Here is a 16,104-nt window from a genome sequence, read left to right as displayed (position 1 = left end):
TATAACAGAGGACCATCTGGTTTTGTGATGTGTTTGTGGGCAGAGGTCGGGGGGCTACAGTGCCAAAGGTTTTCTTGAAGGAGTAATGTGTGAGTTAAAATCTACAGGAAAAGGGAGAGGAAAGGAAGAATTCCCTAAGCAGAGGGAACAGCTTGTGCAAAGACCCTGAAATTGAAGATAATTTACTGTTTTTCAGGACAAGAGGGACCAGTGTGGCTGGAGAAAGAAAGCAGAAGGGGTAACAGATAAGGTGGGGCTAGGGGAGCAGGGGTACACTAACACACAGCGGGCCACCCAAGCCAGAATTTCCTTTACATGACTGATTTGTTGCCTATGTGGCCCAGAGAGAGAGCAGGAAGGTGTGTGGATCTGTAGGGAAAACCTGAACTCCACTAAGGTGAAGCCTTACATCAACCACACACAATCTATGTGCACATTCTAGCTGAGTCTTCCATACTTTTAATTTAATATTAATTTTAGACTAATACTGCTTAACTGACTTATAGCTGAATATTAGGGTAACACACTAAAACTTGATGGAAATGTTTTAAATGCAGCCTTCAGGACAACCCTGACACAAGCGTCTGGTCTGAAGGTCTGGCCAATCATCTGATATAGGATCAGAAAGCACCTTCTGAAGGCCAAAGTGTTAAACCTACCTCTCCTCTCTTCTTTTTGTTTTTGTATGGGAAACCCAGGAGTGCTTAACTACTGAGCCACATCCCCAGCCCTTTTTATTTTTTATTTGGAGACAGGCTCTCGCTAAGTTGTTTAGGGCCTCGCTGAGTTGCTGAGGCTGGCTTTGAACTCGCGATCTATCCTGTTGCCTCAGCCTCTGAGTTGATGGTATTACAGGCATGCACCACCATGCTCAGCTCTTTCCTCTTCTCAATCTCCACAGTACACTTGGTTATTTCAGTAGGTAGAAATCTTGGGGATGCTAACCTCATAGGATGAGGTTGTCACTGAATCATGGTCTCACATTACTCAAGCAGGTAGGTAAGGACTTGAAGAACTCATCAATCTCGCCCAGGCACTCCCTGCTTCGCCTGTCTTCCTGTTGGCTGACTCTTTGGTTCCTAACTCTTACTTGCTAGTTCACTTATTTCAACCTCACCCCAGACTCTCTATTCTATCCTACATATATAAAGAAGGGTCCTGTTATGTACAAGGCACTGAACACCAAGGCCTACACAAACCCTTGCCTTCAGGGAGCTGACCACTTAGGAGAAGAATTGTGGAAGGAAAGGAAAAAGACTTTAAGTTCTTCATGTTTCCTGCCAGCTGACTTGGCAGCATCCCTAAGCCCTGCCTGGGGCAATCCCTAAGCTTCTGAGCCACACTACCATGCTTGGCCAAGTCATCTTACTTTTCAGCCTAGCCTGTGTCCACATGACTCCAAAATCTGTTGATTATCTCCTTAAAACTCCAAGTTTAAAAAAACAAAGTTCCTCCAATTACCCCCCAAGAACTTGGCACATGCTTAATAGATTTTTTTGGGGGGATGAAGCTGAAAGAAGGTGAAGTGGGGTACACAGGTGTGTGTTCTGGTTTGGGCTCTGGGCTAGTCATTAGATTTCTCCAGGTAACCATTTCTGGTTCTATGAAGGAAGAAGACAGAGTTGGATGAAACCTTTTAGTCCTGAAGCACAATTCTGACCTACCTGGCCTTCATCTCTCTTCAGGCTTTGCTGTAGATTCTTCTAGCCCAAACCAATCAAAACATGCCCAAAACCCACCAAGATAGTTTAGAAGTCTTGATACCTCTGAACATAGTCATTCCCAATCCTGATTTTGCAACATCCTGGTGTCTCCACTTATCTCAAAATATTGCAACACTAGATACTAGTAATAATCTGATTCACTGTAAGGTTCAGGGTGGGTAAAACAAATAACACAGAAATCAGCTAATGTACGTAGAACCAGAAGGCTGACTCCTAGCTACACATACATGCTACAGACTCTAAATCCACCATCACATACACAAAAAGGAAGACCTCTATTCTTCTCCAAGCCACAGATCAGATAAGTGACTGAAACTTTACCAGGCACCAAAAACCCCAAGACTTCCAAGTACTGAAACATCAGATCAAGATGACTTAGGGTTTGTTTCAGAAGCAACTGTGGCTTGGTTCCCAGTCAGTTGAGTACCAAAACTACAGATAAACTTCTTCTTAATCTCTATGTGTAAAGGAACTGTTTTCTTCTTTTCAAAACCAGACCAGGGCAAATGGAAAATGAACCCTAACAGAATGATAGGATAAAATCACTGGATTGTTCAGAGCAAGTAGTACATTTGTGATCAGAGATTCCCTAAATCTGGTCTAACAATTTTCATACAGTATTTCAGTTTATCTGGAGGTGATACAAATACTTCTATAATGGAAAAAATTTAATTTTATTTGCTGTAAAATACGCACACACACACGCACACCCCACACACACACTTGTATTTGGGAGAGGAGCCATCATAAAAATCAAAGAATTGCTGGCTCTGTTCCCTGAGTTTAGGAGCATTCTGAGGTTTCCCTGACAGAATTTTAAACTTTTTCTTCTCAAGTTATAAAATCGGACAATGGTCACACTCGATGCCTCAAATTTGCTCAGGATTTCTGGACATACCTGTGAATTGTCAACACCAGTCCTCTAGAAGATCAGAGGAGAAAGAAACTAGAGTACAGACCTGCACGCTGACCCTGACGCTAAGAGCCATGGCGCTCCCTGGCGCGCAGGGGGCTTTATCTGCAGCAGCACCGTGGTCAGCGTGCAGGCCCACACCTCTGCTGAGGCCTGCAGGGCAGGGGCTGCATCTGATGGAACAGGACAATTGTGGCAACTTGCCAGGCCCCATCTCTCTTGCTCTGCTTTATGTTTTCTGCCTGCTCCTGCCACAGAATTTTCTTACATTCTTTGTGATTTATATATTCACCATGTTATTATTTCTGGCCTGTCTCTACCAAGTAGATATAAGGTCCATGAGGGCTGGGCGACAATGTTTTAGTTCATTAATGTACCAGTGATTGGCCCATGATATGCATTATGGTTTAGATAGGAGGCGTTCTCCAAAAGCTCATGTGTGAGAAAATGCAATTATTTTCAGAGGTGAAATGATAAGATTAGGCGAGGTATAACCTAATTGATGAATTAAACCACTGATATAGATAAACTGTGCGGTAACCGCAGGCAGGTAGGGTGTGGCTAGAAGTTAGGTCACTGGGGGTATGTCTTCGGGGTTTATATTTTGCACTTGGTAAGTGAAGTGCTCTGTTTCCTGGCTGTCCTGTCCTGAGCTGCTTTCGTCCACCACACCCTTCCGCCATGATGTTCTGCCTCATCTTGGGCCCAGAGCCATCAACCTCTGAAACTATGAGCCAAAAAATTTTTTCTTCCTCTCTTTCTCTCTCTCTCTCTCTCTCTCTCTCTCTCTCTCTCTCTCTCTCTCTCTCTCTCTCTCTGGTACCAGGGATTGAACCCAGGGGTGCTTAACCACTGCACCACATCCCCAGCACTTTTTACTTTTTATTTTGACCCAGGGTCTCACTAAATTGCTTAGAGCTTTGCTAAGTTGCTGGGGCTGGCTTTGAACTTACCATCCTCCTGCCTCAGCCTCAGCTGGGACTACAGGCATGCCCCACCATGTCCGGCTGTCCATGTTGTTTTTGTCAGGTCTTCTGGTCAAAGTAGTGCAAAGCTGACTAAACAATGGACTTTTAAAAATCAGTGAGTTTGTGCCCAACCAGGGACAACAAAGACAAAAAAAATCAGTGAGTAAATAAATGGACAAACAGATAGATTAAAGAGAAGTTCACCACATTCAGGAGTGTGGAAGCAGAGGTCAAAACAAAGCAGTCCTCCCATCTTCCATTTCCCTAGGTGAGAACACAACACTGGGCCAAAGAGAAGGTGGCTGGCAACTGTTCACTTTAACGAAAGTGGTGTTTCCAATTTAAGAAGACATTTGGAAATAAGCCCACCAAAGAGATTTTTTTCTGGTTCCATTGCCTTGCTTCACACAGGAGGCAGGGGTAGTTCATTTGCCCAAAGTCTCACAGCTAGCTAGTAGAGAACCCTCCCCTCTGATCCCCATCACTGGAAGAATACATTGTCATTGTGTGGGTCAAAACGTTTATGGAAACAAATGACTGCCTACATTCTAAAACAGCTAAAACGGTCAATGATGCCACCCTATCTACTGAGGGAGTGAAGAACTGGAACTGCTGGCTGGGACTTCTATCTGAAGCATTAATAATTGCATGCATTTATGTACATACGATGTGTTATTTTGATACATATATACAACATAAAATGATCAGAGCAAGGTAACTAGCATATCCATCATCTTAAATATTATTTCTTTGTGTTAAGAACACAGTCACCCTACCATAAGCTACAGAGCTCTTTTCTCCAGTCTAACTATATTTTTGTACCTAATCACCTACCACTATTCCCCTCATCCCCCAGCCCTTCCCAGGTTCTGATAACCACGATTTTACTCTCTATTTCTATTAGATCAATTTCTTTAGATTTCACACGTGAATGAGAACATGGGATATCTGTCTTTCTGTGCCTGGCTTATTTCATTTAACACAAACACCCTCCAGTTCCATCCTTGTTGTTGTTGCAAATGACAGAGTTTCTTTCTTCTTCTTGACTGAATAATATTCCATTGTGTATATATACCACATTTACTTTATCAGTACATGTGTAGTTGGACACCTAGGTTTGATTCCATATCTTGGCTATTGTGAATAGTGCTGCAGTAAACATGGGAGTGCAGCCGTGTCTTTGGCATACTAATTTCTAGGAAAGTTCTTTTTTGTTCAGATGCTTCCTACTTGTGCTTTAACTGTCTAACTTACTCCTTCCATGAATTCCTTTTGTCCACTCCCTAAGCTATTTCACTCTTGCTACAGAGGCTCTTTTAAAACCACAAGGATGACTTTACCTGTCAGGGTACTGTGACAGAACCTGTTTTGATTCTCAGTCTCTTCATATATGGAAAAGGCAGAAATAATAAATAAGCATAAGTGTTTTGGGTAACTTTTAATAAACCTCTAAACCTTGCATAATTCAATAACTAAGTATATTTTAATATAAGGCCAGCACCAATTAAAGAAAAAATGCTTCTAAAAAGCACTACCTGCTCTTTAGAAGTTGAATAATACAGTACAAAAGAAAAAACATAATACTAGATTCTCTATTTCTTTCTTTTTTTTTTTTGCAGTGCTGGGGATTGAACTCAGGAACTTGTGCTTGCAATGCAAGCACTCTACCAACTGAGCTATCTCCCCAGCCCTTTCTCTATTTCTTATTCACCACCAACTAGCAAAATCTTCCAATCCTAGCCTCCCTATAAAATGAGCCAACGCTGCCTCTGCTTTGTCCAGTGCTCTGATATTATTAAGCACACATAGACGCACTGCTTTGCCCAGGATTAAGGCACAGGGTTTACTTGAAGGCTTCAACCTGGTTGCACCTTTGAGTCACTTGGGGTTTAAAACTAAGCCAGGATCCACTTCCTTTGATTCTGATTTCCTTCACTTAGGATGATCTGGGCATAGGGTTTTTAAAAGCTTCCCAGGTGACTAATTTGAGTCAGGGCTGGGAAGCACTGCTTCAAGTAACATGGCCTAAGTGCAGCTGTGGCCTTCTATGCAGATGTTTCTCTCACATCTGTAGGCCCCCAGGAGTCACGGGTCATTGACTTTAAGAGGAAAGAGATCTGATTGACTATAGTCAACAAACGCCTCTGACTCAACCAGAGACCAATGACAATGTCAGGTTCTGGTGAGCTGACAGCACAGTTTGTTCAGAAAACGTATGAAAAAATTTGGTTTCCATGACAAACATTCCCAAGGCCTGCATAAATGATTATTAACCCATCTGAATTAGAAGGGGGAAAATAATCCACTGGAAAATGAGATGGTTTTGAATTATAATTATAAATTAGTCTATTAACTAAGGAAACCATGTTTAACACATAAGAGGATGACCCTGGATCAAGGTTCATTTTTTAACAGTGAAACATCTTGCCAAATGAAAAATGGTACAGGCATGGAATAATAACAAACCATTTATCTAATGGGTTTGGAAATGAAAAAATTGATCTCATTACTGGTATGAATCAAGAGGGTATCACTTGGGTTGTGTCCACCCAAGCAAGACTCCTGGAAGCCTCACTAATGCTGTAGAAACATACACTACTTATGAGACCCCATTAAAGAACACAGAATACAGCTGGGAGGGGTAGCACACACCTGTATCCCAGCAACCCGAGGAGGCTGAGAATTGCAAGTTTGAGGCTAGGCTGGGCAACTTAACAAGTCTCAAAATAAAAAATAAAAGGTGGGGGTACAGCTCAGTGGTACAGTGCCCCTGAATGCAATCCCTAGTTCTGGGAAAAAACAAAAAACCAAATATGACTACAAACAATTAAAACAGCATCTACCCCTATGCTGAAAAATCCACAACCCACTCGTTTGATGATAAAATAGTCCCTTATTTTATTGGTCATAATGAGTCCCAAAGAGGAATTCAATATTTGCTGAGTTCCCCCACAGAGGGGCTGGCCAACACGCCAGGCTAAATGCGACAGGGGATAAACAGAGAAGCAAGGCAGGTCCCTCTTCTCTCTAGCACAGATCAGCAAGATCAGTCTCTCTCTCACACACACACACACACACACACACACACACACACACACACACTCCCCCCTCCAGGGCACACTTCTGGTCCCCTCCTCCCTGCCTCAGGAAGCTGAGTCCCTCCTCTGGGGTCCAGCGATCACATGGCCATGGTCATCATGATTCTCTCTCTTGTCACCCCAGGTCTGCTTCTGGTGTCAGAACTGCTTAGCATGTGGGGGCTTCTGCAAAGGAGAATGCCCAGAACCAGCCTAATGATCAGAAATTCCATCTTTTCAGGATTTCTTGGTGAAGGCTGTGACTGAACTAGAAAAGAACAACTTTGGTTAAAGGCTTCTAAGACATGAACTTTCAGTTTTGCTATTTCAGACATAATAGTGGGTGCGATGTTACTGAAAAACACACACCTGCTTGGATATTATTAGACCCCCCCAAATGGAAAAAATAAATAAATAAATAAAAGCTTAAGCTGTGAACTGGGTTTAGTGGCCTCTTAATCTCCAGTCTCTCCAGAGCTGGCTCTGGAACAGTGAAGATGGTCCGTCTCCCTCGTGGAGCTTCTCAGGTAAAGCAGCATTTCTTTTCAAAGCTGCATCTTTGCATCACTGCAACAAGCAGTAGGAAGCTGTGACTTGCGGCAGGAATAAGCTCTGAGTGCTTTCCAGAAGTCTACAAGTAGCCTCCTTGGGGGCCAGCCTCCTTCTCTAGCCCCCAAGCTCAGGGCAACCCGCGGCGCCTGCTCCTCAGGCTGCAACAGGGGAGCTGGACCCATCTGTCCTAACAAATGCACCAGAACCTGAGCTCTGAAGGGGCTGCTCTCTCGGGGGAGGCAGGGGAATTCGGTTCAAAGTTTGGTTCTGTCATTCACGTATGACCCTGGGCAGGTCACCAGCCCTCTCTGGCCTTGGCTTCCTCATATGTTTGCTCTAGATAGAGTTTCAACTTGGGAGGGAGGGTCATGGCTGAGAGGAGGTGGTATGTGCCCCAAACTCCACTCTCCAAGGCTCTAATATGCACGCACACATGCGCATATGTAAAATATATTTTAAAATATCTAAAAATTCCATTTTCACTCAACTTAAAATCCACAGTGCTAAAAGAAAACAGCATAGCCCTCACTGTCATTAAGGGGTATGTGTCATAGGCCTTGTGTGCACCTTGAGACGCACTGGACCAGACAGCTGAGACCCCCATTGAGCAGTCTACTCTATTCTGACTTCAGTGCACCAGAGAGGCTATCAATTTACTCACATATGCTACTATTTCCGGAATTTTTTTAGAAACTCCCTGCAAAGGATATACTTTTGAATCCCCTGCTCAGTTGAGGATGAATTTCATTTGAACAAACAAGTAAAAATCAAATCCAAGTGTCCTCAATACATTGTGTGATCAAACAAATAAAAAAATTGCAGTGTGATTCATGTAAAAATTGTATTAAGCAAAGACTGGAAGGAATTGGGAAATGTTTTAAGTTGTGTAAGAATAATGGGCCTAAGAATAAATATATGATTTTTTAAGGTTACTTTCTGTTTTAAAGTTGAATTATTAAGTGGGTTAGATAAATTATTAAATGATACAATTCAGGGCTGGGGTTGTGGCTCAGTGGTGGAGTGCTTGCCTAGCATGTGTGAGGCACTGGGTTCAATCCTCAGCACCACATAAAAATAAATAAATAAAGGTATTGTGTCCATCTATAACTGAAAATATTTTTTTAAATGATCAATTCCACATTTTTAAAAAGATGATTTGTATAAAATGTAAGCTGACCCCAAAGGAGTGATTATTTTGAAAGTGACACATTGGTTTGGATGAATAAATTCAGGTATGTTTGTGGGAAAAGCAAAACAAACAAGAAACAACAAAAGGGATGACTGTCATCAAATGGCACTTTAATCTTCCTAGGAAAAACAGCTGTATGGACAAGCCACATGCTTTAAGAAGAGCAGCCTCCAAAGGAACAATCAATACATCAACTCTTGATTGTAAACAGTCTCAAGGCAAAACTTTCAATGGCTTCATAACACAGCATACAAAGAATTTTATCTGTAGGAGATAGGCTGCCCTCAAAACCAGAGTAACAGAATTACTCCAAAATACTTCAGGGTGCTTATGGGGGGGCCACATCTGCTAGAAAGTGATTAGTTTCAGATTCTGAAACCACTGCAGACCAAAGGATGCTGTAGACAAGCTATTTAACACACCAGAATAAAAAATTTTCTCAACAGCTCTTAGGTACGTAGGACGTTATCCAGAGATTGCCATGGTCACCTTCACCTTTAAAACATAAACAAAATCTAGCCAGGCACAGTGGCCCCGAATGTGATCCCAGCTACTGGGGAAGCTAAGGCAGAAAGATGAATAAATGAATGAATGAATAAATAATTAAACAGTAGGTGATGTAGCTCAGGGGTAGAGTGCTTGTCTAGCATGCTTGATCCCCAGTACCATGCATACATGCATATAAAATCTACAAACAAAATCTAAAAATTCCATTTTTATTCAACTTAAAATCTATAGTGCTAAAAGAAAAAAGCTTACCTTTATTTATTATTTTTATTTTTATTTTTTTGTACTGGGGATTGAGCCCCGAGGCATTTAACCACTAAACAACATCCCCAGCTCTTTTTTGTATTTTATTTAGAGACAAAGTCTCACTGATTGCTTAGGCCTTGCTAAATTGCTGAGGCTGGCTTTGAATTCACCATCCTTCTGCCCCAACCTCCCAAGCCACTTTGATTACAGGCATGAGCCACTCAACCTGGCTAAGAGCTTACTTTTCAAATGGCTATCATACTGGATGTGATGGCACATGCTGGGAGTCCCAGAGATTACTGTCTCAAAATTAAAATTAATAAATAGGGTTAGGAATATAGCTTAGTGATAAAGTGAAACTGGGTTTAATTCTGAGTACCACAAAAATAATAATAAAAATAAATAAAATAGCTATAAAACCAATTTGAGATAAGTTTTTTGCTTTTTAAAACATCCAACATTCCTTGGGTGTTTCCAGGGGACTGTAAAACAGTACAAACAGCAAATTTCACCTCAAGGAATTCATTCCAAGCAAATAATTAAGTAGTTAATATACATTCAAGAGTTGAGCAACAAGGAGGTTTGTCACATTGTTTATAGTTCTAAAACTGAAAGAGTCTCAATATCTAAATGGTTGAATAGTCAAATTATGGTCCATCCATTCAGAGAAATTCTATGCAGTTAGTAAGAATGATGTTGCAGAGTTAGTTATGGACAAAGAAAGATCTATTTCAGTTTGGGTTTGGGGAAGACAAAATTATCTCTGTAGACATGTGCACAGAAAAAACTCTCTGGAAGCAAACACATTAAGATGTTAGTAAGTTAGCTATCAGGTAAGTGCAAATCAAAACCATAATGAGCTGGGTGCAGTGGCACAGGCCTATTATACTAGCTACTCTGGAGGCTGGAGTAGGAGGAATTCAAGTTTGAGGCCAGCCTGGGCAACTTAGCAAGACTGTGTCACATGACAAAAAAAGAAAAGGGCTGGGAATGTAGCTCAGTGGTAGAATGCTCCTGGGTTCAATTCCCAGTACTGGTACTGAAGGAAAAAAATAATAAGTTACCATTTTATACCAACTAGGATGGCTACAATAAAAAAAGACAATATAAGTGTTGGTGAGGACACGAGACACTGGAACTCTATAAAACAGCACAGCTGCTTTTTGAAAACAGTCTGGCAGTTCCTTGAAACATTAAACACAGACTTACCAGATGACCCAGCAATTCCATCCTCGGTACTGACCCAGAAATTTCACTCCAAGAAAAGTAAAACTGTATGTGAATTCAAAAACTTGTACATAGCCAGGTGCAGTGGCACACACTTAAAATCCCAGTGACTGAGGAGGCTGAGGCAGGAGGATCCCAAGTTCAAGGTGAGCCTCAAAAATTTAATGAGGCTCTAAGCAACTTATCTCAGTGGTAAAGCACCCTGGGTTTAATCCCCAGTATAAAACAACAAACTTGTACACATATGTGCTTAGTAGCATTATTTATAAGAGCTAAAAAGTAGAAATAACCCAATGTTCACCAACTAATAATGGACTAACAAAATGTGGCATATCCATATAATGGAAGATTATACAGCAAGAAAAAGGAATTAAGTACTGGCACATGTGGTGATGGTTGTATAATTCTGTGAATATATTAAAAAACCACTGATTTAAACATTTTAAATGAGTGGATTGTGATGATGGTTCAATTATGTCTCCATAAAGTTGTTGAAAATATTAACAGAGGCAATGTTTGGGTAGTAGGACTAGAGGAGAGTTTTTTGTTTTGTTTAATTTAGGCTTATCTATCCTAACTTTTCAATAATGAATATGATTACTTTAAGAGATCTTTTAAGAAATCTTTCCACGTTATCATAAAGAAAGCATCAAACATAGAAAATTTTTTGAAAGTTAAAAAGGAAGTACACCTTTCCTTATAACTATGGAAAACTGGTAACAATCCTTATGACACAGCAGGGCAAATGCTCGGCAAAGCATGGTTTATTCCCAAATCAATCCCAATCAGTTAGGACCCCATTCCCCAAGCTGGGCTGGGCACAGAAGCTCAAATGCTTTTACATTGATGATGGTTTACTAAGGTGCTACCAAAGCAACAAATGTATGGCATAATTCCAGAGTTATAAGAAACATTCTGGGGGTTGGGGGAGGAACACATATTTTTATTTGTATGTGAACAAAGATCATAGATAATAAGAAGTGACACAGAGCCTAAAACTAACTTTTAAATTTTTAAAACTTTTTAAATTTTTAAATTAAAAAAAAGAATGTAATCAATGACCTTATGATTATTACTATTATTATGTGGTGCTGGGGACTGAAGTCAGGGCCTCGCTCGTGCTGGGCAAGCGCTCTGCCACTGTGCCACATCCCAGTCCTGATTACTATTTAAGTTCTGCTTTTCCCAATCTATACCTGGTCTGCTGTACTCATCTGAATATCTCTGCATTGTGTTGCTCTGAGGTAGGGAAGTCTGACACCAAACATAGAATGTGGATAAAGATAAAGATAGGAAACAATCTTCAGCTTCTGGGAAATATATCCAACCAGCATGTTTATTATTCACAGACTATGATTCATCATCCCTATTTTTTTAAGCCAGCATCATACTGTAATCATATTGCTAGGTTACAGGCCCCCAAGTTATTTGAAAATAATAAAAGTCGAAATCAATTAAAAGGACACATTAGGCTAAAACCCTATATCATTTCTTTCAATTTTTTAAAATAATTTTTTAGTTGTTGATGGACCTTTATTTTATTCATTCATTTATATATGGTGCTGAGAACCCAGTGCCTCACACATGCTAGGCAAGCACTCTACCACTGAGCCACAAACCCAGGCCCCTCTATTATTTCTTTAAGAAGAATGTTTGATCAATACAAAACAATCAAAATATTGGATGTACAGATTACCTCGGATCCTGAAACCAAAGAGGGTTCCAATGAAAACGACGTAATTATCCAATGATTCTTCATGGAGAAATGGAATAAAAAACCCAAGGCAAACAAATAACCACATCCCCTAGCCCATGCAGGTGATACTATTCTATCCAGGCAACATGAAGAAAGCTTCATGAAGCTCACTGGATTTATATTCAGGAATATGGTATATCATTGAACTTTCTTAAGAGGAACTCTCAGAGCTATGCTCTGAAAAGCTATACTACGGCAGAAAGATGAGTGGTGGGGAGAATCAATGTGCAGCATGACTACAGTTTAACTTCACGATCAACAGTCCTAATAACAGAAACTAATGGCACTAATGGAACATTCTACTCATGGCCAAGGTATGAACAGCTCAGGATTGCCTATTAGGATAATTCATGCAGATAAATGATAAGCAAGGACATTTCTAGTTAAGACTCATCTCTCAGATGTACACTGTGTTTCTGTACACACATGGTCCTCAGTTCTCAGAGACTCTTTTACCCCTGTCTCTAACCAAAGTACTGGCTAAATAAATTTGATATATTTTAGCTAAAAAAAAGTATTTGGCTTCACATGCTACCAATCTTTTTAGCAATTAATAAAATGGCACCAAAACACTATAAAATGAGGACTATGACAGTGATGATGTCACACTACCAACACCAGGTCTAGGAATGAAGTGGGAAAAAAAAAGACAGCCTCAAGTGCTTAATAATACCGAAGTTATTGCAATTTTGGATCTGAAAGCCTTGAGTCACAACCAACAATGAATTAATGCCTGGCTCAATTAGAGATACACTGAAGGAAAAATCACAGTATTGCCTCCAATATATCAGTCACATCATCAATCAAAAAGATATATCATTTAAAAATATCCTGCAGAAGCACAGCGTAACATTCAAAAAGTGATGACTTCAGCAGGGCACGGTGGCGCACACAATGCAATCCCAGAGACTTGGGAGACTGAGGCAGGAGAACTGGAAGCTCAGAGGCCAGCCTCAGGGATTAAGTGAAGCCCTAAGCAATTTAATGAGATCCTGTCTCAAAATAAAAAATGAAAAGGGCTGGGGCTATAGCTCAGTGGTAAATCGCTCCAGCTTTCAATCCCCAATACCAAACAAAAAGTGATGACTGAGTATAAAAGGCACTCTGATGGAGAAGGAAAGAGAATGAACATTTATTATCTATTAGGTACAAGGTGCCTTCTTTCACACATTAACTACAACTGTTTCATGTATCAGGAAACCAAGTTCCTAAAAAGTAAAACAACTTACCTGAGGGCACGGCTAGCAAGTGACCAGTCAGAACTCAGGTTTGTTTTTACAGTCACTGTGTCTTATACAACATGACTGCTACCTAGTTTAAGTAGAAATTGTTATAAACTCCACTTAGAATTTTAACACTATGTTTGGGGGGGGGGGGTCAAAACTTTTACTGCAATAAAATTCTGGGAGTGAAATCCTGACCTTTCACCTAAAAAGCAGTTATAGTGAAACAAAACTTTTTGATAAGGGCTTGAAATATTTTACCCTGAGAAGTATGGATTTCTAAATACAACTTGGAAATATTTACATGAACTAAAACTATAGTTCCAGCCAAAGCTAAATAGTTACTTTCGGCTCCTTAATCTAAGTCACTCAAAAACTAAAACACTACAATCTAGAAAAAAAATAACAAATGTGAAGATGTGGGACAAGAAACTACATACACCTAGGTCCTGACAATATGAAATAATCGATTTCCATGTTAAATGTTTCGTCACACTGTTTATACTCTTACTTGTGAACAATAATCTGCTAATCCAAGGTACAGTGTTCAAGTTTAAACCTTGACCTTAGCTCTGAGTTGTGAAAGTGGATTTTTTAATGATAAAAAAACCCCTTTAACTTATCAAACCCTTTAACTTATCAAAGTTTTATCAAGAAGAAAATGTAAGCCAATTTTCCTTTTAAAGAAACCTGAATTTGAAAATGGTGACCTTATTACTTGGGCAGTTCCCAAATTCTTGTTACTCCAAGAACACAGACAATTATTTACCTAAAATGCATAAAAGTTCAAAGAGTTCACACTGGCTGGCCCGCAGGGTGGCACATGTCAATTCTCCACCTGGACACCTGGTACATGATATGCCATATTAAAAGGAACACGGTACCTTCAAAGAGGTCATTAAACAGAACCTGTACAAATGTGCCATACCCACATCCTGAACAATACGTTTTTTAAAAGGCACTCATTTCTTCCAACCAGAAGATATAAAACCAAGTCTGCCCACAATGTCCTCCTCAGTCACGGTGCCCATGTCCACAGCCTGGGTGAAGGTCGTAAATAGTTAAATAAACAGAAACCAGGCCCTGTCATTCTTCTCCAGGAAAAAAAAAAAAAAAAATGGGAAGACGTTTCTGTTGAACCCACAGTGCTCTCACGTGAGGAGACAGTTTTTGGCACATAGTTTTGAAGTGGCTTCACCTCTGGCCCACGGGGGTCTTAAAAGAGTCCAGTTCCCACAGCTTGACTTGCTTAACGAAGCCTTGGCGCACAATAGGAAGCCTCCTACCTCCGAATACCGAGAAACCTGCAGGGCAGGTAAGCAGAATCCGGCCCTTGGGTGAAAATGCTTCCCTACTCGCTGCTGCATTCGCTTCCCAAAGTCGCATTTTTAAAAGTTCAAACAAGGATTCGAAACTCAAGTCATCCCCTTCCCCTCGATTACAGGGCCCTCTCCGTCCTAGGCCACCGCCAGGCAGAGCTGGCGCCCACCTGTGGGGAGGGTCCGGCAGGTGGGCGGCCTGCTGGAGATAGCCCCAAGTTCGCCCCGGCCCCCCGGCCCCGGGAGCCGCTGCTGGTGACAGCCGCGCTGGCCCCAGAGGCCGGTGGGGTGGCGGACTCCTCGGCGTGGCCACGGCTGACCACGACTCCGGCCGGGAAGGCGCTCGCGGCCCGGCGCCGCCTCCCACGCCCGGGCCACGACTCTGCTGGACGCACGGCCTCGGGCCACCGCCGCTCCACGGCTCGGATTCCAGCCCCGGCGACCGCGCGACCCTCCCCCGGTCACAGCCCGGCTCGCCGCGGGCTGTCCCCACCGCCGCGCTCCCTGGTCACTCACCCTGGGGCCGGGCAATAGCAGCGCCAGCAGCAGCAGCAACAGCCGCCAGGCCGGCATGGCGGGGACTGGGCCCTGGCTCCCGGCCCGGCCGGCCGGCTCCAGGGGCGGTGCGGACGGAGGACTGGGCGGGGGCGCCGCGACAGCGCGGCAGCGGCCGAGCCACAGCGGACGCAGAGCTGACTAGGCGGCGGCGGCACCCCATTCCGGGCCCTATAAGCGCCGGGTGCCGCCACTTCTTCCGGTCGGGGCGGGGCCCCGGGGCGGACCCTGGGCGGGCCCTGAGCAGGGGCGGGCCGAATGTAGCCTGGGGGCGTGGCCTAAGGCGGGGCTAAACGGGAGGGCGGGGCTGCGGGCGGAGCTAGCTGCTGGCTGTCTCGGGTCGCTGGGCCACTGCTGCTGAAGGGAAGGACCGGGTCTTGGTGTCCGGCGTTAGGAGGGTCGGGCTGTCGAGGCGAGAAGCTTGTCTGATGGCGGGGGAAACTGGCAGCGCCCAGTCCTCCGGGCGACCCTACTAACCCTGCCTGGGGACCGCGGCGTCAGACTTCAGGGGAAAGGCCCGGACAGCGGCGGCTCGGTGTACCCAGAAGCCCACTCTTCATCTTCATGGGCGAGAATAGCTGGCAGGGTAATCCAGCAGACACACGCTTCTGTCCTACCCTATAGTCGCAGAGTTTACTGCAGAGGGTCCGCAACAGCTTTGCCTCATCCAGCTGAAAAAGGCCCACTTATTGGGGCCTTCTTTCTTTCTTCCGTTCTTTGCTCTCAAGAATTCCCCTCAAATTGCATCCAGCAGCCATTATTTCCCTTTGGAATGACCCATGGCTAGGTCATTCACTAAAAATTATAGGACGAAAACTATTTGGGATACTTGAGTCTTGTGTGTTTGT

At 42.8% G+C, this 16,104-nt stretch overlaps 1 protein-coding gene across 2 annotated transcripts in view; it reads right to left on the bottom strand.

The window, feature by feature from the left end:
• ERN1 (endoplasmic reticulum to nucleus signaling 1) overlaps positions 1 to 15,444 on the bottom strand; it is an 82,794-nt gene extending 67,350 nt beyond the window's left edge. For both annotated transcript variants that reach the window (XM_079131567.1, XM_079131568.1), the window contains exon 1: positions 15,218 to 15,444. In XM_079131567.1, coding sequence (XP_078987693.1) covers positions 15,218 to 15,274 — 57 coding nt within the window. In that variant the 5' untranslated portion in view covers positions 15,275 to 15,444. The remainder of the gene's footprint in view (positions 1 to 15,217) is intronic.
• Positions 15,445 to 16,104: the final 660 nt, after the last annotated feature.

This window comes from Sciurus vulgaris (assembly GCF_902686455.1).
Source record: "Sciurus vulgaris genome assembly, chromosome: 3".
NCBI classification, from domain to species: domain Eukaryota; kingdom Metazoa; phylum Chordata; class Mammalia; order Rodentia; family Sciuridae; genus Sciurus; species Sciurus vulgaris.
The sequence above is the reverse complement of the archived record's forward strand: the minus strand, read 5'-3'. Positions and strand labels throughout refer to the sequence as shown.